The sequence below is a fragment of the Pagrus major genome, chromosome 4 (assembly GCF_040436345.1).
Source record: "Pagrus major chromosome 4, Pma_NU_1.0".
Taxonomy (NCBI): domain Eukaryota; kingdom Metazoa; phylum Chordata; class Actinopteri; order Spariformes; family Sparidae; genus Pagrus; species Pagrus major.
This window is the reverse complement of record NC_133218.1, coordinates 24,677,647-24,703,194: the sequence shown is the minus strand read 5'-3', so window position 1 is coordinate 24,703,194 and position 25,548 is coordinate 24,677,647. Positions and strand designations below refer to the sequence as shown.

The 25,548-nt window shown below is 39.1% G+C and overlaps 1 protein-coding gene across 4 annotated transcripts; it reads left to right on the top strand.

Moving 5' to 3' along the window:
• The first annotated feature begins 500 nt into the window (after positions 1-500).
• Positions 501-24,527, top strand: usp10 (ubiquitin specific peptidase 10). 4 transcript variants are annotated; one of them, XM_073464155.1, is made up of 15 exons: positions 501-739; positions 8,743-8,811; positions 9,002-9,047; positions 9,443-9,502; positions 13,613-14,851; positions 17,653-17,744; positions 18,267-18,376; positions 18,466-18,524; positions 18,608-18,711; positions 19,114-19,213; positions 19,537-19,717; positions 20,567-20,732; positions 21,571-21,715; positions 22,668-22,733; positions 23,296-24,527. In XM_073464155.1, the coding sequence occupies exons 1-15, from the start codon at positions 719-721 to the stop codon at positions 23,481-23,483; spliced, it is 2,646 nt and encodes an 881-aa protein (XP_073320256.1). In that variant the 5' UTR covers positions 501-718; the 3' UTR covers positions 23,484-24,527. The 4 variants fall into 4 exon arrangements, with proteins under 4 accessions (XP_073320256.1, XP_073320257.1, XP_073320259.1 ...); XM_073464156.1 differs by having other exon boundaries at positions 636-739; positions 13,616-14,851; XM_073464158.1 differs by lacking the exon at positions 9,443-9,502 and having other exon boundaries at positions 636-739; positions 13,616-14,851.
• Positions 24,528-25,548: the final 1,021 nt, after the last annotated feature.

Sequence of the window (25,548 nt, the reverse complement as noted above, 5' to 3'; positions counted from 1 at the left end):
ATCCTTTGTTAGTCCCACTAAAAAAATGCTTTATTACAGCAGCAAAGGGGATAGCAAAAATATATCATCAATAAAAACAGTAGTAATAAATAAGTAAACGAACATATAAGTAAAAAAAAAAAGCAGTAGAAACAATATAAACAATATAAATAAGAAACAAAAACTCCAAAAATATTTACACTACTGCACATAGACGAGAATGAGATGCAGAAATTGCCCTTCCTACTTGAATATGAAAACTTCTACACAGTAAATCTGCTTCAGAGTTGTTGTGCCCTCTGTGCGCCTGGGAGAAAGCGAATATAATGTGGATATATCTTCATGTAAGTTTCTGATTGCTCCGTATACACACCGGAGGTCACAGGTCAGAGATCATCCACGATTGAAGATTAATTGACTTTTATTGTGAAGTCCTGCAGCAGACCACCGCCGGAAGTGCTTGTCGTTATTCCTCGAGCTCACGCTGCCACTACAACCGACCGCGCGCTGGCTTGGCTAGCAAGCGAGGAAGAGACAGAAATGGCGGTGACGGCAAGGCGAGCAGCATGAAGTGCTGATGCATTACATGGATCAAACTTACGACTGCCAGGACAACGTTGGGAAAATGACAATGACGTCGAAGTAGGACACCCTTTGTAACTGTCATTACAAACCTACAACACCTTCCCGGGAGAGTTTTCATCTTGTCAGCGGAGGAGAGGAAAATCTCACCGGGAGCATGGCTTCTTACAGCAACCAGGTAGCTAAGCTAGCTGGCTAACGTTAGCCTGCAAAACAACTCCTACTGCACGCCGTCTCTAACGTTATTTATAGACCAACGACCGCTCCTCATTTGAACAACATTCCCACCAAAAATAGTGCCACGCTGTAGTAGCAATACGGTGAGGTGCGTGTTGTTATTTTGAACATCTGGCTAGTCGTGTCATTGAAAATGTAAGTACTAAAAAGTGCTTGCTAATGCCCCCCCTAAGCCTCATTGAAACACGGCATGGTAGCTAACAGGCCCTAGGTCCCTCCATTCAATTGAGATAGCGGTACTATCTGCTGCAGTTTTTTAGGATAAGACAGCCACGTTTAGCTGAATGAGACAACATCGTGCTTAATCTGATGTTAGCAACACTTTGGTGAGAGATCCCACAAGTGTCATGTGTTATTTCCCAGAGCTAAGTGACATAGAAAACTGCTGCGTGTATGCATGGCCCACCTGCCCACTGCTGCGACAGGCCTTCCCCGAGCGCATATTTCCACAACTGCGATAACTGCACATGAGTAGCTTGAAAGCATAATGAGGATTGTGTGGAGTGTTTTGCATGTGATCATTTGCCGTTTCTAAGCGGTTGCGAGGAAGGAAATGACAATTTCTTGCCGCTCACTTCGCCTTTAGCAAGCTAACAGCTTGGCACAGGTGGTGTGGTTGTACTTTGCAGTCTCTCCGCTAGCTGGTTAGCCAAATACAAATGCGACAGTGTGGGCCTTCGTTGATAGCGAAAATTAACTCGACCAGGAAACAATTAGAAACAGGATTGAGCTTGCACACTGCTGCACGAGTGTGTCGTTACGCCGCCAGTGTCCGTGTAACCTAGATTGTAGCTAGCTTAGCAAGCTTGGTGTCATTTCTGAGGAAGTTAGCTATCATGTGGGAAGGCCCATTTTGAAGTCTAGCTCTGCATGCAGAGACATGCAAGATCAGAAGTTTCTAGTAGTTGACTGAATGAAAGTTCAACTTGAGACAGAAATCAACACGGTATAATGAAAAGTGAAGCCAGGGATACAAGCTTCACCAGGTTCAAACTGTGCACTTCTGACAGCTGAAGAAACAGCACACGGCTAGCGACCATAGGAAGGGAAACCTCACTGAAGACTTAATTCTGCATGCTTTCACGCTTCTTCCTGCCCTCAAAATTCAGTGTTTCTATTGGCTCACCGTTCAGCAAAGTGAGTGTGTATGGGGAAAACCCTTCTCGGCTTCTTTCAAACAGCACTTTTTATGAGTCATGCTTACATGTAGAATATTTGGCTGCTCAAATGAGTGATCAAACATGTACCCATTGAAATTGAGTTAGCCTGCCTTAAAGGCGCATTAATTGTTATATGCTGTTTAAAAAGCATACAGTGAATAGCACAATATATAAAAGTAGTCTCAATACTTAATAAATTATGTATTGACAGACACATTAACAGTTTTTCCCAGGCAACCAGATTTGGACCCCTGTCAACTATTTCATTTGTTCTAGTTGTCCTATTTGGCAATCATTTTTTCCTCTTTTTCAACAAGTCCTCTTTCATAGTACGTCCTCTGTGTCAAATACTCTGTGCATGCAAATTAAAGTGTTGCTGTCACCTTGATTTCCCCTGTTAGATATGACAAATGCATAGGTGAGTAGAAAAAAGAAAAGACAGTGAGAGAAAAGTTGATAAACAGGTGGGGCAGCCAAATAATCGGAGGCAGAACAAGGCACGCAAGCAGCGAAGGGTATATCGCTCCTCTGGGAAAGAACATGGCAAAACAGGTCATTCTGGTAGTGCTTATCAATACTGTTCTGTGTCTGCATCTGCAAACACACACACACTAACACAAAAACTGCTTCAATCTGTCAAAGTGCAACAGCAGGTGGTAATATTCTGTTTGTGGCAATTTATTCTATTCATACATAATTTAAACCCTAACCCTAAAAGTAGTGTACTAACATCACTGTTTATTGTATTTAGTCAAAGTAGTTCAGCTGAGCCACTGTGAGAGGTTACACATTTTTTTGCCTTTTTTTAGCTAATGCTATGTTTAAATTAAATCATTAAGATCAGTTATGACGCCATTGCAAGAAAAAATAGAAACCAAAATTAGAAGTCAGTAGTAAGACAGTAAGTCTGTGGCTCCCGAATGTTACATTTGAACATAAGAATAAGAACAGTTATGTGTTGTCTTTGGCTGTAAAGCTTTGACAGTTAATTATGTCACAAAAAAAAAGTAGGTAGAAGTAGGTATGGATATTGACCGAAATGTCAGTACCACTTATTGGTTAAGTTCAGGCATCTAGACGCGATGTTGGCTGTGTGGCCACAACATGTTATAGCCTATGCCTATATACCTTAGAAATGTGTTGTCTTCTGAAAACTAGTAAAAGCACAAAGGAACCATGCGTGGCATTGATGTGACATTTCTTTATTACACTGACGTGACAACTGTAGTTAATTCCCCTCTACTCATAAATTAGTAAAGCAGTGTAAAGAGGGTGCTTCCTCTCACGGCATGCAGTTTGATAAAATGGATCTACTCTCCAGAGATTCAAAATGCAGCCACGGAGAAGTTTCAGAATAAACCAGATCGACTGTGTTCATTGTAGTAAACAATGTGTCACACAATGAAATGCCGCCTTTGAAACTTAAAACTATTATTGCGACATCCTCCCTGTTTTCCTAATGTCTGCTTGGCTCAGCCCAGCGTTCTGCCAAAGCATAAATCTGTGAGTGGGATAGTAATCTTCAGCAACCCCCTTGGGGAAACAACACACTATGCATGCACAAACAAATCACACTGTCATCCAAGTTGACCAAAGTTTTCCGCTTAGTCATGCCAGATGCATACAAAATGAGAATGCACCAGAGGTGTAGCAACAAAATCAATACTTTACCATACATATGCTACTAAAGTCCAGACTGAAATGTCTCAGACACTATTGCTTGGATGACCTTTGAATTTGGTGCAGACCTTATGATCAGTGTAGCGTGAAACCTAACAATCAAGTGATTCCCCAGTTTGTTTTATTTTTTAATATGGCTTAGTCCATGGGTCAGATTTCCCACTTTTGTCAACAAGACAACAAGATAAAAGGAAAAAAAGAAGTGAATTCACAGCAGCCTCAGCCGTACTTTGAAACAAGAATGTAACCCTTAGCATGTCACTTATATACTAACTGTTAGTGTGATCATTCCACCTTTAATCATGCTAAAATGATAGCTTTTAGGAAGCTACTGAATATCTAAATCCTCCAGTACACAAAGTTGGGGCAGCAACTAATGATTATTTTCATTATTGATGAATCATTCAGTCCAAGGTCTTCAAATGTCTTGTTTTGGCTGACGGATAGCCCAAAACCCAAAGAGACCTCTATCAGTAGAGTGGGGGAAAAAAACAGAAGCTGGAAGCAGCGGATCACCAAAATAGTTGCTGATTTATTTTCTGTCGATTGACCAATCTTTACAGCTCTAAGCAACATTGATTATGCCACACAGTGGTAGCAGACAGTCTTTATGAGCCAACCTTTATATGTCCCCAAGAATAGAATAAGAATTAGACACAGCTTGCAGGGTTACTCAAAGAAAAGTCGAATGTGTTGCAGGGCTCTTGTATTAGCTGGTGTGAGTTTTAGCTAAGTGTTCTGGTACCCCTAATTCAATAAGTTTTTTCTCTGACTCTGCACTTGCTGTTCTCTTTGTCCTACTGGGTTAGTTAGAGAGTCTGTCGTCGAGCAGTGGCTCTCCTCTCCTCTTCAAATGACCATTAGATTAGCAAAATAAAATGACAAATCACCAAAATGAATTTACTGACAATGGACTGGCTGATAGTAGATATAGTCGTCCATATATATTTGGCCAGCTGTGTGTAGATGAGAAACTATGCCAGGTTTGAACTTCCTTTTCTTGCTCCCTTCTTTTTCTTTTTATATAAAACAACTATTTGTGGCACTTTTTATTACAGCCCGACTGATACTCGAATTTCGGGCCTGATACCTATATTAGGGTAAATATCAATATACACATTTTGGAAAATTATTCTTCAAATGTGGATATCAAACACTTGTAACAAAGATAGTTGATCTCTCTCTCTCTCTCTCTCCCTCTCTCTCTCTCTCTCTCTCTATATATATATATATATATATATATATATATATATATATATATATATATATATATATATATATATACATACACACACACACACACACACACACACACACACACACACACACACACATATATATATATAATGTATATATATGTGTGTGTGTATGTATATATGAAATTAATAATATTTTATCTTACAAGCTGACCGGATATCAGACTGTCCGAAAATAACTTTTACAATTCTGGTAAATGTAAAAGAAATTAATGGTTGTTTTAAGGCATACTTATGACCATAACAATAAATTAAGGTGTTGCCACATTGCTTAACTGCTGAGTTAGTTGCTTTTGGCTGATAGCACCTGTCTTTAAGCAGAATAAATGACAGTGATTCCTTTCTTCCTCTGTCATACTACTCTGTATTTCGTGCTTTGTAACCATCTGTCATTCTCTTACTACATGACACCAGAATGCAGGCACAGGCATGCTCCAGAGTTTCATTGAAAACTTGCCTGGCCTTATTTGTAGTGGCGCTGGAGCATTTTATGCTCAGCCAAGTTGTCCATTAATAACTCTGCATACCAGTTTAAGAGAACAAACACTGTGGTGCTGCCTGTATCCCCCCAGTTATGGCATCATACTCTAGTTATGGTGTACAATGTTTGTTTGAGCAGCAGTCAGACCTTTGGGTATTACTTTCCGGTTGTTCTAGAAAAGAATTTGTTAATCAGATGTGTTGTCTGAAATTGTTGGAAATAAACAAAAAGCACTTGTGACAAAGACATGTATGTAATGGAAGCAGGATAGAGTTATAAAATTATGTTTTATACAAAACAAAGACACCCTAAAGCAAAGTAAAACATTGGCAATTGTAAAGCGGAGAGACATGTTATTCAAAAATGGGGATTATTGTGCACATTTTTGGACAGTGTTGTATTTTGTTGTACACATGAAAAGTAGACACATTGGTCGGCCGACAGTGGCCTATCACAGATACATTGATATCGGCGTGAATGTTGTTGATTGTTCTATCTTTGTCACACGTGTTCGATATCCACATTTGAAGAATAATTTCCCAAAACATGTATATTGATATTGGAATTTACCCTAATATAGGTATCAGGCCCGAAATTCGAGTATCAGTCGGGCTGTAATAAAAAGTGCCACAAATAGTTGTTTTGTATCAAAAGAAAAAGAAGGAAGCAAGAAAAGGAAGTTGAAACCTGGCATAGTTTCTCACCTACACACAGCTGGCCAATCATGGCCTGAAATGGCTGTGAATGTCGGATCATCTGTTTTCTAACATGAAAAAACAGAAATGGTGATGATGGTCCGATGTCGGAAAGATGTGGTAACAGGTTTTTTTTAAGCTATCTGAAAAGCGAGTATACTGGCCGCATAATTGTCACCCATAAAATCAAAGTTTGGATTCATATATATTCAGAAAGTCATGTTTAATGTTTGCAGGTAGTTTATTTCACTCTAAGATAACAGAGTTGTCTGCTTAACTTGATGGTATTTTGAAGTACCAGCAGTTGTGTATTTTATCGTGTGAGAATGGGATGCGGTCAATATTCAGTTTATCAATTTTGCTGCATGTTGGAGATAACAGATGTGACCTTTGAGTGACCCCAGCGTCAGTTTCCGGGGTTTCATGTGTATTTCGGTGAAAGCGTTTGATAGGGAGTTTTAATTTTAAAATATCTACAGATGTATGCCACTGAAAATGATCATTCAGTTAGAGCTGAAAAGTCTCTGCAGAGAAAGTATCAAAGACCTTCCTATAGCCCTGAAGTGTGTGTGTGTGTGGGCGTGTGGTGTCGTCACTAAACTGTGTTGAAATCATACAGATGGCTAATTTGTTGTAATCCTCAGTCCAAACGAACAGCAAGGGAAGCTTAGTATGGTACGTGTGGCACGCCTGCAGAAAGAAGCAAAGGGACATTCTTTCTGTTGTGATTGTATTAGCCATCCCAAGGCCGTTGGATTACGGTTGGCTGTTTGTCGCTTGTAGTGCCATTTCAGCAATGTGGGCCCTCGCGTGGGGCCTCGTTTGCAAAGAGTTACATATGCTTGAGCTGCACTTTCTTTTCTCTGTGCCACCCCTTTCACGTTGCACTGAGAGGATTAACAGCATGGCTAGTGAGTTCATTTCACCTTTTCTCCTTTGCGTTGTTTTCCATACACATGTGGACACTTGTGTGGCAGGGTGCAGGGTTACCCCTGAAGAATCACCTGTCAGTGGTGTAGACAACAGTTATTAAGTAGTAGTACATTTTTTTAATCTATGATATCATTGAGTAATAACAGTTAAAACAAACAATGTAGCAAATAAACATGAATAAAGAAAACATGTAAGATTTATTTATTCATTTAAAGTCAGCTTGTTTGTAATTAAAGTTGTCTACACAGTCACACCGAAGTAGAAATTGAGTTCTGTTGGTTGCAGTGGCAGAACTTTTTGGTAAACATGATGGATACGAGCATTTAACTCATGATTTTGAAATCTTTCTGTATGGTGGTGGGAAAAAAATCAACCATTAGGAGAGCCAGAGCCTGCAAGCTAATTAAGTGGTTTGTTTAGCTGCGGGTAAGTGATTTAGCATCCATGTAGGTCACCTCTCTTTCCTTGTCTGAATAATAATCATTTACTGATTTTAATTTAATTTCATCATGACACACATTGGCATGCATGCGTGCTCAAAATGTTTCTGAAACTTTGAGGCCCTGTGAAACCCCTTTAAACGGATATCAGTAACATGGTGGTGTTTCTTGACTAAGAAATCAATTGCATTTTTTTACTGGAGTTTTCATATTTGTGTGCTAGTTGTGGCAAATATGTGGCATATGCACTATGTAGGCAAACACTGCAGTCGTTCAGTGGCTAGTGTTTTGACAGGGTATACCAGAGGAAGTATACTTCTGTTCTTGGCAGAGCTATTAAAGGAAATGAAAATTACTTCAGTTCTTGTAAATTGTACTAACTGGATTTAAGTGAATTATAATCAGAAGGCAGTTTAACCCCACATAAATTCTGTCATTTTACAAAATCACAAACACAATATAGTGTCCCTGCTCTGAATAACAGTTGGGTAAAGTTTTAAAATCACAAGCACAGAAGTCAAATATCTCTGTCGCCTCAGAAGGTCAGACTGAATATTTTAGTTTCATTCTGTTAAGAAGTTACGAGCATAAATAACATCTGCTTTGGGTTATTTTGGGCATGAGGATGCTTTGTATTTAGTTGTTAGAAACTCAAAAAACCTACTTCACATAAACAGTCCTGGAATGAAATCTGATCTGTTTGTATTCATGGTTTCTGTATAACACCGCATGACTCATCACCTCATGTTGTGCTTTACCTTTGTACAAGCAGGCATTTCAGTCTGGTTGATGACTGACTCTAATAGAAGCCCTTGTACCTAGATATCCAATGACTGTTCCTTTTTGAATCAGTTCCAGTTATAACAAGGAGGACATTATCACTGTGTAAAATGTAAAATAACTTTTCTCTTGCTTTGATCCACCTACAGCTGCAATGACCAATCAATTAACAATTAAATTAATCGCTAAATATTTTGAGAATTGATTAATTGGTTTGAGTAAAAAAAAAAAAGAATTCAGAAAAAAAGGGTCAAAATGCTCTGATTCCAGCTTCGCAAATATTGTCTGGTTTCTTTGAGTTGTAGACAAAACGAGACATTTGAGGATGTCAACATTTATAGACCAAACATCTGATCAGTTGATCAAGAAAATAATTGGATGATTAATCAACAATGAAAAAATAGTTAGTTGCTGCCCCATTTGCATCACATCAGTAAAAAATACAAATTTATAGAAAGATGGATTTTACAATATTCCCTTTCTTAAATGCTAATGGTTTATATTGATTTCTTCCCACAGTACATCTTCGGGGAATTCAGCCCTGATGAGATCAATCAGTTCTTTGTGACTCCACGATGTTATGTCGAGGTAAGGAGCTGGATTACAATTCATTTTTACAAGAAAAAATGTATGTAAAACATAATGTCCACTATCTCACCACCCTTTTTGACGTTCATACTTTTTAATGTTTTAAAAAAAGTGTTGTTCAATCACAGTCAGTTAAAAATGTAAAATAAATGTTTTTCGATTCCTAATTTTGCATTTTGTTTCCTCACAGCTTCCTCCGTTCAATGACAAAGTCCCGTGCGTGACTCAGTCTTCTGGTATGTACATTTCACTTACGCTAGATTGCAAGATAATACTTTTTTGCTTTTGAATATTTATTTGATGTAAAATCCCCTGACCTCTCATGCTGTTGGTTGACATCACTGTATTTTTTCAAAGCAGGTCTTAATAATGTAAGGTAGATTTGCCTGGCAGGGAGATGCTATTGATGTGATTATTTTTTGCATATATTTATACCTACAGTATATTGTTTAGCATGGACTACAAATCCCTGTTAGATATCGACCATTTCATTTTCTAGAATACTTAAGCAATTTTCATTCTTTTAAATTTCAAGCCACGAAATAAAAATGTAATAGTAGCCACCTTTCTTTGAAATGGTACCCGTTTGCACATGACATTTGCCTTACCATGATTTGTATTGATTATTTAGGAAGTTACTGCACTCCTGCTGTACCTTATATAATGGAGTCTATGGGACTGCAGGTTTGCGGTGAGTTGAGGAGTCCGACACCCTGTGGCTTGACTAGCTGTTGTACGTTTGCTCTAAAACTCAAAATCCAGGTTTCAAAAACTGGTGGCTTTCTAAACCTTGCGCCTGTATTCTTTCTCTTGCCTGTTGGTAAAATCTGTAGAGCTTTGCATGCTCAAGATACTGTCAAGTATCTTATCTTTTCTTGCATATTATGCATTTCCACAACTGCAGGGCTCCGAGTTGATTAAAATCTGATTGAATTTCCGTATGATTTAACAGTCACAGCTTTTTTTTACTAAGGGCATAGTGATGGTTTATGTGGTTGCTAACATGTGTGTACATATTTAGCCTTACATTGTAAGGTTTTACTGCTGAATACATTTTAGAGTCATGAAGTGTGATTTCAGTAACACTAACAGAAGATCCTCTAATCCCAGTAGACTAAGTAAACTGCCGTTTTCATACTTAACCCCTGCAGAACATCAGGGTTTACAGTTTGGGTGACCAGTCAGCTGTGTCATGATGAAACTCTCTTGGATGATTTTTCTGATTTGCACTTACTAATGTTTCCTGTTTGTTCACCTTCTGACTTCGCGCCTCTCACTGCATAATCATTTACTGTTTCAGCTGCCATGCAACAAATTTCATCTAAATGAAGTACATTTTTTGTTGTTGTAATGATGACATTTGTTTGTGTTGAATGTTGTTCTACTTTGGAAGGAGTTGATGACAGGTAAAAATGAGTACATAAAAAGTACTCAGATTTTAAGAAATGGCAGACATTGATGTACATCATTGATGTGCACTCTATTATAAACGTGTTCACACCATTTCACTATGGAATATCTTATAAAATGTATAAGATATTTTTGAATACAGTGTTTCCATTCCAAACTCATTTCACAAGTCAAAACATTTTTAAATAACAAAAGTAAGTAACAAATCTGCAATTTTGGATAAATTGGCACCATGGCTGTCAAAATATCTGATTTTCACTCGCCGATCGTGGACAAATAAATTCACAATAACGATATTATCTCGAAAAAATTGTATAAAAAGAACAATTGCTATGAACTAATCAAGTTCTAGTGAAAAGGCAACCAGATGAGCTCATAAACAAAAGATGCACAAGGCCAAACATCTTCACTGGATTATTTACACGATATTACCATGTGTATTATAAACACAATATCAACATTTCAATTTCTTAATATCAATATTGCGACACCCCTAATTGGCACACTAGCAAACTGCAACATTTTTAAATAATCGTATGCTGATCAGATGTAGCCATCAGAATACAAACTGCATGGAGGATGTGGTTCATTTACATTCATGGTTTATTTATGAATGACATTTTGAGTCCAGGTATCAAATAGGAAAAAATAAATGTACCCTGCAATCACAGTTTTAAATAGGGATGTCCCGATCAGGTTTTTTTGCCCCCGAGTCCGAGTCCGAGTCCTTTGATTTTGAGGACTTGCCGATACCGAGTCCCGATCCGATACTTTTATAAAACAATAAAAAATGAAGAAGAGAAAAGAAAATTGTGCAGGATGTCCCTTTTATTATATTTTAACACGTGTACTGTTGTAAACTGAGCACATAGGAGGTAGGCAGCTTGAACATTCTTAAGTCAGTACAAAAAAATATTCTTCACATTAGAAGTAGAACAACTACTAGTGCAACATTAGAACTTAGTGCAATCACAGACTCAATAGTCTAGTATATCACAGACTCAATATAGTCTAGTACAAATATAGCAGCTTAACTTAAAATGCCCACACAACAGACATGATAGCAGAGGGCTGCTTCAGCTTCAAAACAAACAGGCGTGCTCTGCGCGCATGCGGTGTTTCTGCGAGCTGTCTGTCTCTTGCAGAAAGGGCTCTGGCTGTGTGTCATGTGACACACACAGACAAGGTCTGATTCGGTGCGGTGCGGTGGTAGTAAATACTAATTTTATTCGAATTTATGTTTAATCACCAATAGCCAATATATTAAAAACTGATAAAAATAATGACTTTCAATTAGGGCTGAACGATTTTAGGAAAAGATCTAATTGCGATTTTTTTTGGCAGATATTGCAATTTCAATTTGATTCACGATTTCCTTCAAATCAAGCTTTCAGTGCAATATTCACATTGTACAGTAACATTAAAACATTAAATGCTATTACTCTAATGCAAGGATGAAAACTAAAGTTAAAAATTGCTTCCAAATGTATTTATTAACAAGAAACATGCACGGCTGATGGCTGCAGTTACCCTAACGGCCGCAACGGCCGTCGTGTCACTATTGAGTCTTATTTCTTGATCCTGCCCCAAGTTCCCAAGTTGGCAAAAGATGCTGTAATTGTAGTCTGTTTGCTACAGTGGGCCTGAGTATCATTTTCACCGGACTTTTTCGTTATGCACTCGTCATGCAAATGCCTGTGGTGATTTTTCAATTGCCGGTATAAATTGGTTGTGTTTCCGCTGGATGTTGCAACTTTAGCGCGACAGGTTTTGCACAGTACCTGGTGCACGTCTGCAGGCTCAAACCCGAAATACTCCCAAATGACCAACGTGCTGTTTTTCTTGGGGATTAAATCCCCTAACTCCGCTTCTGGTCCAGCTGGAGCCATTTCAGATAACGTTAAGGAGCAGGTTAATACTGATTGGTTAGCGTGACCTATCCAGAGTAGGATGCCGCTTCTGATCGGTGAGCTTGGCAGGATGGTAGAGAGACGGCATGTATGTGTAAAATAGTTGACACAACAGATCCTGGGTCAGTCAGGAGCGCTGCAAAAACCGCAGCTTTGGCGATCACATGATCGCGTTGTCTGAAATCGCAATTTCGATCAGAAAACGATCAATCGTTCAGCCCTACTTTCAATATATATATGTATATATATATATCCGATCCCTGATCGGCTCATAACGTCCGAGTCCGGATCGAGTCTGCAATCACGTGATCGGCCCCGATTTCCGATCACGTGATCGGATCGGGACAACTCTAGTTTTAAAAGTAAAAACAGTTGGAAATATTTGAATCTTCAGGAGCTGGACTTTATAATAAGAATATTATATAAAACCATATAAATGTTTAAAGGTGAGTAGTGATATACAGAAATGTGTATGGCAGACCTTTTATGTCTTATAGTATATCATTTGTCTTTTTTTTTTGTATGGACACTATATTGCATCACTTAATCTATATTTATTAGTACAATTTAGGTAATCCTACCTTTTTGTTAAGGGATTTAAAATGGTTCACTACATTACTGTCCATTAATCAAGATCTCGTCAAGGGACGTGTCCTCAACATTACTAAAGAAAGATGAACTAAGTACACCTTACATTACAACAAGAACTAATAAATACAAACTCAGTAAATGTTATTTCAATTTTGTTTCAAGCTCAGGCCAAACAGTACAGTGTAGTTGACTTCTAATGCAAAACAGTTTTTTTTAATGTTATACATTGAAATTGATTTTTATATATTTCAACTATATAAAATACTATTTAGAATATGAAATTCAGACAAAAAGTCCCCTTTCTTGCATTTAAATTTGAAAAAAACAAAAAAAGTGCCATTTCTTTTTACAAAACAAATAGGTCCATATCATCTTATTTTAGGAGTAATGTCCTTTACTGATGTTCATCTGGTTTTGTAAGAGTCTTGATTATAATTAAAACCTGGAATTGTAATAAAATCAGGGCAGTGACCATTTGATTGCTGGCTGTGTGTTGTTAGGAAATCAAACAAGCCCTTAGACTATATTGTTTCCCTCTAGCTCATTGGAAATATTGAATCTTGAGTTACCTCACTTCTGGATTCATTAGCAACATCCCTGGAATCCACATAAGCTCAGAAGGAATGCGGTCTGGTTAAGCATAGACACAACATTAGCTGCTAGAGCCAAAAATGGGTCCAGCAGGAGTTTTTTTTTCCTCTTTATTGGTATGTCTGATCCTGTCAGAGCTCCCATGACCCCTTTTTGGGTGATGGCGTACTTGTTCAGAAATAAGGATTTTAAAGCAAACTCTGCAGCAGAGAGTGTAATACAACAGTGTGTTTTTTATATTTAGACTGTATTTGAAGAAAAAATGTTGAGTTACTAACTGATTGAATTGTGATCTGCAGCAGAAGACTATCAGCGCATTGAGTTTGGCGTTGACGAGGTGATGGATTCCAAGCCTATCGGGGTGAACGATCCTTTATACAAGGTGTCGAGCACCCTGAACCCCCAGGCTCCAGAGTTCATCCTGGGCTGCCAGTCTGGCCAGAAAACCCAACAGACAGCTCCTCCAGCAGCTGATGTCCCTGATGGAACCCACTTCAACTCACTGGATGGCCCTGACTCGGAGGCCTCAGCCCTGGACAATCATCAGGCCTGCCAGGACATGGATGGACTCCCTGGCAGCCTGGGACAGCGAGAGAGGAAGAAAAAGAAAAAGCGACCACCGGGGTATTACAACTACCTGGACCCATCGACTGGCAACAGTAACAACAGCAGCAGTGCAGCAGATGGGACGCCTGTGACAGCACTGGTGAATGGACATGCACTCGGAGGCCCACACCATAGTGCTGAAGATGTGGACGGTAAGGCATTGTCAGGGGCTGAACTGTCCTCCCCTGGACCTGTCTCAACAGCGACATCAGCAGCTGCTGTGGCAGCAGCCAAGTTTGCCCCCACATCCACTGCCAATCAGAGGACTTGTGATAGCCCTGATGACTCTTCTTTGGACTTAACAAGTGGAGCTGCCTCTTTATCAGATGGCAACAATGCAACTTCCTCCTCTTCATCCTCCTCTCAAAGCAGAGGGATGACAGAGGGACCGAGGACTGCAGATCAGCAGCCAGATCTTTTGGCTCCACAGAGCCCTGAACTTTCAGATACCCCACACAGCCCCCGCTCCAAATCACCTCTTCCTCCTTCAGCTGCTGTGGCCACCCCCTCTGTCGCCACTTCCATTACGACTACTGAACTGGAGGGAAGGGAATTGGCAGACAGTGGGGTGGCCAATGGGCTAGCAGTGCCTGATACTCCTGTCAGTGCAGATGGACACAAAGAAGACTGTGAGAGTGGGGAGCAGGCTCAGCAGGTCTCCCCAGACTCTGCTGCCCAGTCAGTAGTGACAGAGCAGGCTCATTCGCCTGTGATTCCAGCTGTACCTGCTGCCAACCTTCCCAAATCTTGGGCTAGCCTCTTCCACAACTCCAAGCCTCTGCCTGGGGGGCCTCAGGCCTTTGTGGAGGTAAAGAATGTTGTGGAAGTGGTGTCCCCTTCCCTTGCTACGCCAGAGCAGCCTGAGAAAGTTGGGGAGGTCAAAGATGGCCCTGTCCACGTATCAGAGGATCCTATGGCCCCTAAACTTGCAGGTATTATATGAAGATGCTCATTGTATATCTTTAAAAATAGCCTGTTTTATGTTATTTCAGCTTACAGTGTGACATGTGTTTTGCTGATAAATTCACACCCCCTCCACTTGGTGGCAATGTTGAGACAAATGTACTGGTCCTACTACATGTATTCCTATGTGTGTGTCAGCTTTAAAACATTTGATGTTTTAGAAGACTAGATGTGATAAGTGACCAGGCTTCATATTCTGCTCCTGATTATTCTATACCCTATCTAACATATATAAATTAAGTTTCAGTGGATCACATTGCTCAATAACACCCTGCCACAGATAGAGGTTATAGGTATGTTGCATTCATGTTCAGGAAATTCAAGAAACGAACACTAGATGGTGGTGCTACATTCAGAGTAGCTGTGAGATGTTAAGTCATTAGTCACATTTGTGTAACTCACTTATCTCATTGACCAACAAGATTATGAGAATGCTTAACAAGGCTCACACCTTGTGAGCAAAAAGAAATTTAAAGCACAGGTCTCAAATGTTGTGAGGATTTACACACATGCTCCTCCTTTTTAAGGGTGATATTTAAAGAGGGACATAAAGTACAATGTGTGCTTTTATTTGTTTTTAGGTGGGTTTTAAGTGTTTGTCGGACAATTATTTCAAGGTTATGAAATACGATTATTTCCTTTGCATTAATGAATAGCCAAACATTTCTATTTGAGCTACAATTTAGAAATAATGATGCCATTTAGATGTTAAATAATACGCTGTGAATACTTGGATTCCTTTAGGATACGATAGCATGACACAAACGGGTACATTTGCTGTAATTCTGTCTGCAGAGTCATATTCACTGAAGAGAAGCCAAAAGGGCAGAACATGTTTTGTTTTTTTTGGGGTTTTTTAAACAACACATTGGTCAGATAAAAAAATAGATGAGAGGAAACTATGGCCAAACAATTGTGGTTTGGTGTAATGTAGAGAAGGACTAGTTGAAGTTAACATACAAACAGGCAAAGTTTATTGTGAATGGAGATCACTTTGGAGTCCATTTATTTAAGAACTTGCAAATAGATAATTTTTCTGAACTGTTTTTCCATCCATGTTGTTTTTTTGTCTAATAATAGGGCTTTCTGCCTCCTCACAGCAGTATTTAAGATTTGTCTATATAGATTATCTGATTATGCTGCCTGTACGTACACTTGTTTGGATGGTTGTACAGTTGGTCTCTCACAGGTTATGGAAAAATACCAGAGACATCCATTTGTTTCTGTCTATCTAAACACATTGGTTTTGAGTTCCACTTTAAACACAATCCTGTTTGGTCATAAGTGCTCATATTCAGCACACTGTCTCTCTTTCAAGGTACTCAGCAGATATTGAGTGTTATTTGAGATGCAAAGTTTTCATTTTACAGTAACAGTGTGTTTTGAGATGAAAATTCTACTTATGCATGAACCACAAAACCTTGTGGCTATATTTGTATCTGCAGAACATACTGAACAGAACAATATACTGCAAAGCAGCAGTGGGTCATATTGATCCTCTAGACTAATTGTTTTTCCCTGTGGGAGAATGACTGTAGACCATAGACTGTACCACATAATGTGGAATGGAGATGTATTCTCACTGTTTAGAGTACTGTGCATTTTAGTTCCTAAGCAGTTTTTATTTGAATATGTTCATTTGATAGTGTTTAGTCTGCTGCATTATAGAGCTCCATTTGAACTTTAAAGAGACCAACTTGCTTTGAACTACACTAGAGCTGAGTCAGAGACCATCTGTTTGTATAGTCTGTTTAACTGATTGGATTAAATGAAATGGGGAAAAACATTGCAGGAACTGGCAAAAAGCTCCAGTATCACAACATTTACAAAACCTTTCTTTTACATATTCACAACTTTAATATTCAACATATATGGAAGATGGTCATAGGTGTGAAAAACTGGAGAACATAAGCAGATCAAAAGTAATGTACAAAATATTATGTAACAGTAAACGGTAGTTTTTTCTTTCTAAGAACAGCCACTTTAAGTTCACACAGCACTCCATGATGCTGCACACAAGTTGAATTTCTGTCTACGGTGTGTAGCCACACCTTTTCTCCTACAAGAGAAGTGATTAAAATCTTTGTGGGTCATTATGACCCACTGGCACTTCTCTGTTGAAATACTTAATACTTTTTCTTTGCTCTAGAACCGCATCACCTTAGGTTATGTTTCATAACACCGTTTCACACAAAGTCAAGCACCAGCACGATTAATGGGTTATAGTTAAGAGCTACGTAAAAGAGAAATGGGTCCATTCTAAACTGAGGTCTGAAATGATTGTCAGTGTTTGTCTTATTCTGATAATGCAATGTGTCTTTGTTGAATCATTTAAACATAAGTGCATACTATGTAGTTACAGGAGGACAGATGAACAAGGATAAACGTACTAATGTTCTATTTGTATCATCTGATGTGTATGTGTCATTCTCTGTTTTTGTTACAGCTAATCATGTTTTTGTGAAACTATGCCCACGTTACCATGGGAGCTGTCTTTTTGAATGGCAGTCTCCCTTCCTAGGCGTGGCACAGCAAATCCTTGCTTTTATTCAGACAGTCTGTTGTGCTTTTTTCACAAGAGGCAGGAATATAAGAAGGAACACTTGTTTTATGAAAATGAAAATTCAGGAATGATTTGCTAGAATATTCACCACAGTGTTAATGACTGAAAGTATGCACTCACAAAACCATGCTCACATGTGTTTTCATTGTTTGTTGTAGTTGTCTGAAGCTTCCTGTTTAAGAACATTGTGTTTGTTTGAATCCCCAGAACTTATTGAGAATGTGAAGTTGATACATAAACCAGTGTCTTTGCAGCCGAGAGGACTGATCAACAAGGGAAACTGGTGCTATATCAACGCTGTATCCTTTCACTCGGCTGTTTGCTTCACCTGCAACTTTTTTTTTTTTAACCCTTCAGCAGTCTCTTTCCACATGTACAGGTTTGACTTTGGCCAACATAATTGTATTGGTGTGAAGCCAAATACCATAATAATGGATAAACTGTGGCAAGCCGGTATGCAATTTAAAAAATGCTGTTACTGTGTTGTGTAGTGTCTTTGTTTGTCTTAAGCTGACACTTGCTGAAGAGCGAGTTTCAGCTTGTCTAGAAATGTGCTTGAAAGCTAGCGTTATCAATACATTATCCTGTTTTTGTGGTTGTTTAATTGAGACAGGTGAAAAAATTGAGTTTCTTTCTCTCAATTTGATTGGGAAAACTAACCAAAGTTCAAAAAAAGACATCTCACTTTAACCAGCTACAAAATGATACCAGGGGTTTCATCAAATTAGAACATCATCCATCGGTGTCAAGTTAGAAAAGCGAAAGCAGCTCGTTGTTTACGTTTCCACACAAGTTTTTCCTCCCTGACTCAAAACGCTCAGACCCTACAGGCCCTGATTGCATGCCCTCCCATGTATCACCTGATGAAGTCCATTCCTCTGCACAATGAAACGCAGAGACCATGTACCTCCACACCCATGATAGACAACTTGTAAGTAGCATTTCTGAAAGCTGACATCAAATTGTTAAAATGTGACTTGTTAAAATGAGACGTCACCATTGTTTCCTTCTGTCTGACAGTGTAAGGCTGGTGAATGAGTTCAACAACATGCCTGTGCCATCTAAAGCCAAACAGCAAGGTAAGATGTCCGACAGCAAATCCAAAGACATTTGGTATCATTTTCTGTCAACATCACTGATATGGTGTGCTTTGTGTCCACAGCTGTTGGTGATAAGGTCATGAAAGACATTCGGCCTGGTGTTCCTTTTGAACCAACCTACATATATAGACTCCTCACTCTCATCAAGTCAAGTCTCTCAGAGAAGGTAAGCTGTGCTGCTTCACTGCAAAACAACGTGCCAATGTGCGTTTTTTTAATGGTCACACTCGTCTGGAACATGCAGTGCTTGAAGGGAATGTTATTATTTTTAATGCACATTTTTCAGGTCAGAAATTGACAACTCGCCTGATTAAAGGCAGTCACTCATGCTGAGTCAGTTCTGATTAAGTTTTAATGAATTAAATTACTCAAATGCTGATAGAGATGTTTTTTTTGCTATTTAACACGGCTCATCCTGTCTCACTTGTAAAAAAAAAGCTTTCCAGTCTGTTTACCTCAGTGAATGACTGAATGAGCTTTAATGTGCACACTGTAGTGTTTTATTTGACTGCAAGCATTCTCTGTGGTGTTTTTAATTGGTGCTGATTTCCTGATCCTCCACTCGCAGGGTCGACAAGAGGATGCGGAGGAGTATCTCGGCTTTACTCTGAACGGATTGCATGAGGAGATGCTGGCATTGAAGAAACTAATCTCGCCTCAGGAAGAGAGTAAGCATCTTTTACCAATTCCTTTTTTTAAAACCATGTCACAAGGAAGATAAAGGTCATTGCAGATCATATTTAATTGCATTAATCTTTTGCAGTTCATTGCTATTCTGTTTCAGTTAAACATAAATTCCTTTACTTTCTACATAAACTGCACCAAAATATTTGAAGGATGTAATGTTGAAACTTCTATCACCTGGTCATTGCAGTCAGTTGAAGTTCTATTGGATTTCCTGCAACTTGTAATCTGACATTGGGCTCAGAGAGGTCATTTGAAGTACTTGGGTCATTTGACCTTGTGTTTTTCTTTCACGTTTCTTGCATAGAAGCTCCCACACCGAACGGACCAGAGTCCCAGCCAGGTGTGGAGGAAGATGTTGCCGATAAGGAGGAAGAAGGTAGTGAGGACGAGTGGGAGCAAGTTGGCCCCAGAAACAAGACTTCCATCACTCGCCAAGCTGACTTTGTCCGCACACCCATCACTGATATATTTGGTGGGCACATCAGGTACGTTGACAGATCGTTGTGGAGCCATTTCAGAAACACATTTTTTAAGTAAAGGGAAAATAATGTGGCCTGTGTTTAGGAAGAAAATCTGATGGCTGGTGAACTGTGCGCTGTCGTTTTGAGTATTTAATTTTCTTTACGCATTGTTTCTTAGAAACTTAAATTCCCCAACCTTAGGAGATAATTGTATCCTCTTCATCTGTGCACCCTGTGTGAGTTGTGCTCCTGACTAAGAGAGTAGGACCTCCGTTAGTCATCTCCAGCTTTTTTCCAACTAGCATCACAGTCCGTCAGAATAACAGCCGCTTTTAGCCGATTGAGGTCAGATGTCTCGACAGCAAGACGTGGGGCACACATTGAAAAACAAAGGTCTTAGCTTACAGACAAATTGGAAAGTTAAGAACCTGTGCGGGTGTAGCCTGCCTAAATAATATGTTCTGTGAGGTTCTGGTCTGGCACAGTCCTGTGCTACACTGGTTGCACAGTGTCTTAGAGGATTATTTTCTCAGAAATGGTTGTGACCAGAGAGAAATGGAATACAGGAATGTATGTTTGGAGTCTAGTATGTACGCCCACTGAGCTTGGCTGGAGCCCATGGATGTCTTTGGGCACTGTTCTTTGTAATTGGTTTTTGAATCCCTGTTACAATTATTCTTTTTACTTAGAATAATTCATTGGGCCGGTCATTTGATGGTTCCAGTGTTGATTGTTTAGTTGTAATGAGCTACAGATGCAAGCAAAGCAAGTTAGGGAAATGAATAATATAGTATTGACGGTTGAAGGCTTTCAGGAACTTTATAAACTTAGTTATAAACTAATATCTAACGTGGTGTTTTGTTTTCTTGTCAGATCGGTGGTGTATCAACAAAACTCTAAAGAGTCGGCCACTCTGCAGCCTTTCTTTACCCTGCAGCTGGACATCCAGTCAGAGAAGATCCGCACTGTCCAGGAGGCTCTAGAAACCTTGGTGGCACGAGAGTCAGTCCAGGGCTACACTTCAAAAACCAAGCAGGAGGTATGGATAAAAGGACACTTTCAGGCTGTGTTTGAGTTAAGATCAGTGTCAAATGTCATCAAATTACAAAGCAATTTAAGTAATGAGAACCTCATGTTAGTTATTGTTTTGTCCTCCTTTTCACAGAGTTGTTATATTTATTAGACTCAGACTCAGACGACTTTATTAATCCTTTTGGGAGGTTCCCTCAGGGAAATTGAAGCTCCATGTCACTATTAGAAGTATTTATAGTGCTTAGCTAAATTTCAGTTTTGATTAACTTATAGAAATGTTTTGGTTCTCAGCCATGTGCACAGAGTAATGTTCGCCACACATGGTGAAAGGCATAAATCTCAATTAAGCCTGAATTTTCTTCTATTGTTTCCTCGGGTTTCAGTACACAAGATCTCCCAACTACTAAAGAAAATACTTGAAAATGGTTCAGTGAGTGAACATTAAGCTGGAACATCTGCTCAGCAGCTGTATAATGGGCATCTTTGTAAAAGATAAACTTTATCGTTCTGGTTTTTGCCATTAAGAGACACTTAACTTTGGTCTACATCCCGGCTCTTCTCTTTTGTTCTTTAAAAGCCCAAAAATGTAATGATTCACGAGTTCTTGCTTCGAAGGGCTCAGCAACTCTTGCATTTCAACAAAATAATACATTTTGTTCTCTACTTGCCTCAGTGTCTTTCCTGTTTTGTTTAGAAGTTTACTGGGTTTTTTCTTAAGATTGCTGTTACACATACTGTTTTGTGTCTTTTGATACAAGTTTTATTCTTCTTGGATAGAATTGTATTATCATCACAGCACGTTTTCTCACTGCATGTGTTTCTTGTGTTTTTGTCCTGGTTTTCAGATTGAGATCAGTCGGAGGGTGACTCTGGAAGAGCTGCCCCCTGTGCTGGTGCTCCATCTCAAGAGATTTATTTTTGAAAAGACTGGAGGCTGCCAGAAGCTGATCAAGAACATTGATTACCCCGTTGACCTTGAAATCAGCAAAGGTATGACCCACATAATCTACTGAGCACACTAAGCCTTTAACTTGACCAATGGACTCCTGTAGTGCACAAATTACACTGTTGTCAACAGTTTTTATGTTCATATAACTTTGTTTTTCAGTGTAGGAAAACTCTGCATTAGTACATGTATTTGCATGGCAGCAAGCAATCATGTAAATGAAAGCTATTCTACTTTATAATTTTCTTAAGTTGAAGTCACTTAATCTTGACAGCCCTGTTGCATTTAAGACGTGTAAACAAGATTCCCTTTCCCATCATAAGACCTGGAGCCTCGATGAGGTCCATGAGTTACTGAACACACATCAACAGGCTTCTCAAATTTTGCTGTAAATAATTAAAACCATGAGTTGGCCAAATTAACCATAAGTGTTGGTATGATTTACTCTAAAAGCAATGGTTCCCCAGAGGAAGACTAATGTCTTTGATATTAAAAAAGACAGTGGTTGTGTTGACTGTGACTGTTATTCATAAGAGGAATTATCTGCTCAGCAAGAGAGACTCATAAAAATGACATTATTTACTCACTGATTGATTCAGGTTGCAAAATCATTATTAGTAGCTAAAAAGGACAGCTGTAGACCCCCTCAGAGGAGTCAGGTTTAGAATGAATCACGATGAAAATGTTGCAATGAAGTTTGTGAACTAGATACGACTGTTCTTTTCTCTAAGCTGTACAATATTGTACATTACAGATAATGAATGTATAACCTTCAAATAATGTTTCGTACAGTATGCATCTCAAATTTAGGTTGTAGCTGCAGTTTTTCAGCACAGAGGCAAAATTCTCTCAAATCTGTTTTATTTGCAGTGTAAATATTAACAGGCTCGCAGCAGGCTATGTCGCAACACATATTCTATTTTTAACTATAATTAATGCAATGCTTCAAAGCTTCTCTGACTAATCTGTGTTTTTTCCCCACCATTTTAATTTCAGATCTCTTGTCCTCTGGAGTGCGGGGCAAAGTTGTGAAAGGCCAAAGAACTTACAGGCTCTTTGCAGGTGCGTTTGTGTTTTCATGTTTATCTGTTCATCTTTTCTTGTCAATATTCAGTCACAGTTTTACATCTGTTACAAGGGCTTGTAAAGTTGTTTTTGTTGGGTTTTTTTTTAGCATGTTTGTCAATGTGGAGAGTCTTAATTGACCACAATAGCTCCTTCATCCACCAAAACAACAATTTTAGGGTGGCCGCTTCTGTATACGTCTGGTTGACAGTAGTCCTTTCATTTGACATCAGGAAGTACTTTAGGATCGTAATGAATGAATACAACGATTTTGGAAAAAGTCTTTGTTCTTTGAAACCAAAACTTCATTTGGCTGGAGTAAAAATTAAACATTTAGGAAAATGTGCTCTAAAAAAAAAATAATTGAAAGAAAATGTTTTGCAAGTGATGGTATACATTATTTTAGCATTGTAGGTGAACCCTCAGGCTAAAACACTCACAGTAAAAATAAAACTGACACTACAATGCCCAGGTTTGAAGTCATGGAAGAGTTATGACCTAAATAAGATATCCCCTATTTCTCTGATGTCTTTTTCCCCCTTTCTCTGAACTTTACCAGTTGTCTATCACCATGGGAACAGCGCGACAGGCGGTCATTACACCACGGATGTCTTCCACATTGGTCTTAACGGCTGGCTGCGCATTGACGACCAGACAGTGAAGGTCATCAACCAGTACCAGGTGGTGAAGCAGACTGCAGAGCGCACCGCCTACCTGCTGTACTACCGCCGCGTCGACCTGCTGTAGACACACACATACACATCCCAACAAACACGCAAGAAACACCCAAATATATTCACAAATGCACACAAAAACATACATGCTCAAAATGCACTTTTGACATTACAGTACATCTACACATGACATGAACACACACACCAAACTAATGAACAGGAACACTGCCCAACTTGTTCTCTTGCAAGATTTTCCTCTTCTTCCCTCCTGTCCCCGCTTTCCTGAGAACCAGCTTTTCCAACACCTTTTTCCTTGTCTCTTTTTTCTTTTTGGAAGAAGAGAAACAAGCTGCATTCACAAAGATTTCCCTGTGACTGCTCTCTCTTCTGTGCACCACTGCTGTTTTTTTTTATTTTATTTTATTTTTTGTCTTTTTTGTTTTACTTTTAAAGCAACAAGGAAAGGACTGTTGAAAAGACAGAGGTGGGGTTGGGGTTTTAGGTTAGGACCTGAGACTCACCTCTGGCTTGAGCCCGCAGCTCGGCTCAGATAGCAAAACAGTGGACTCACACACAGGAAGAACTATCTGCCACAGGCTGCAAGTGGACTGCTGGGGTAATTTCTTGTTTGAATTACCTTTTTTAAAGGAAATTACCCAGAAATATCAGTGTTTGCCTTTAAGTAAAGGAGAACTGTTGGCCTAATGAATTTGCAGCAGAGAAAAAGCCTATTTGAATCTGCCCTAGTGCATTGAACAGGCCCAGCACCAGCATTATCATGAGTCTCTCCTCCCAAGGCCAGACCGTCTTCTCTGCCACCAACTCCTCCTCCTCCATTTCCTCACTTTTATGATGCTTTTAAATCTAGGTACAACTTGAGCCATCAAAAACAGGGGAAGACAGATAGGTGGTACATTGAATGGAAACTGAACAGCTTCCTCGTTTGAGAGATCCTTGTTATGGTATCTGGGTTTAGATTTAGAGAGACTATCTAAAAAAAAATATTAATGCGCTTTAGACTTAAATAACAAATAAGCTTCTGTGCACAAAGTGTAAACTGATTGATGATTACAATATGACAGGCAAATGCATATTTTGCAAATATTTAGATGAAAATGTAAAAAAAAAAAAAGAATTAAAAAAAAAAAAAAATCTAGCTGACCGAAAACTTGTTTGGGTCCTAAAGGACTGCGCTAGTTTTAAGACTCAATTCTTGCACTGGAGAGATGGCAACCAATCAAGACAGATTCCACTGCAAAACTTGCCCTTGTTTACTTTGTACATTTCCTTCTCTATCCATTCTTTTTTTTGTCTTTTACTTGTCTAAAGGTTCCACCTGTGTAAAGGTGGCTTATCAGTGTAGTTTTGAGCCACACCACCCCTCTTACCCCCCAGCTGAGCAGAAAGCCGGGGGCTGCCTTAGGTTCAACGTGTGATGTTTTTCCACTCAGTGTACAAGTCTAACCCTAATCAGGCGCCAACAGCAAGTTTAATGTCTGTGAAGAGTTAGGGGAATGTACCTGACACCTATGTATTTACTCTTTTGTGGCTCAGCGTTTCCTCCCAGTCGAGGGAAACTGAGCGTTAAGGGGAAAGTGGGACTTCATCTGTGCTAAGCTTTGCAGAAACACCCCGGACATGTGCACAAAAGGAGATAGTGTTTTGCTTTTGTTGAAGATTTTTGGATCATTCATTGATTGTGATGATTTTTTGTTTGAGTTACTAAACGATATTAGCTTTTTTTTTTTCTTTCTTTTTTGTCATTGATCATTTATTTGATGTCCCCATGCTCTCGCTCCCTTCAGAAAAAAATATGCTTGCATTTGAATTGGTGTTCGAAAAGAAATTACACAGGCTAAAGCACAACGATGAATAAAATTGAACTAGTTCTTTGCTTGACATTATTTCCATTTTGTCATTTTCTCTTTTCAGAATTTTTGTTTTTCCTCTCAAGACCCATTTTATTTCCAACCATCAGTGTCAGAATCTCAGTATTAACACTTTACGAAATGTAATCAGCTCAAGTATTTCCATATGATTTAGGCTTGTGTACGTTGATCCACAAAAATCCCCCTTTTTTTTGTCAGGCTTCACCTCCTCACACATAGTTGTCTATCAACTCAAACAAGATACACAAG

Coding starts and splice junctions, on each gene's coding strand:
- usp10 (XM_073464155.1), top strand. CDS start 719: ATGGCTTCTTACAGCAACCAG. Junction 14,852..17,652: donor TATGGCCCCTAAACTTGCAG/GTATTATATGAA, acceptor TTGAATCCCCAG/AACTTATTGAGAATGTGAAG. Junction 18,712..19,113: donor AGTCAAGTCTCTCAGAGAAG/GTAAGCTGTGCT, acceptor CTCCACTCGCAG/GGTCGACAAGAGGATGCGGA.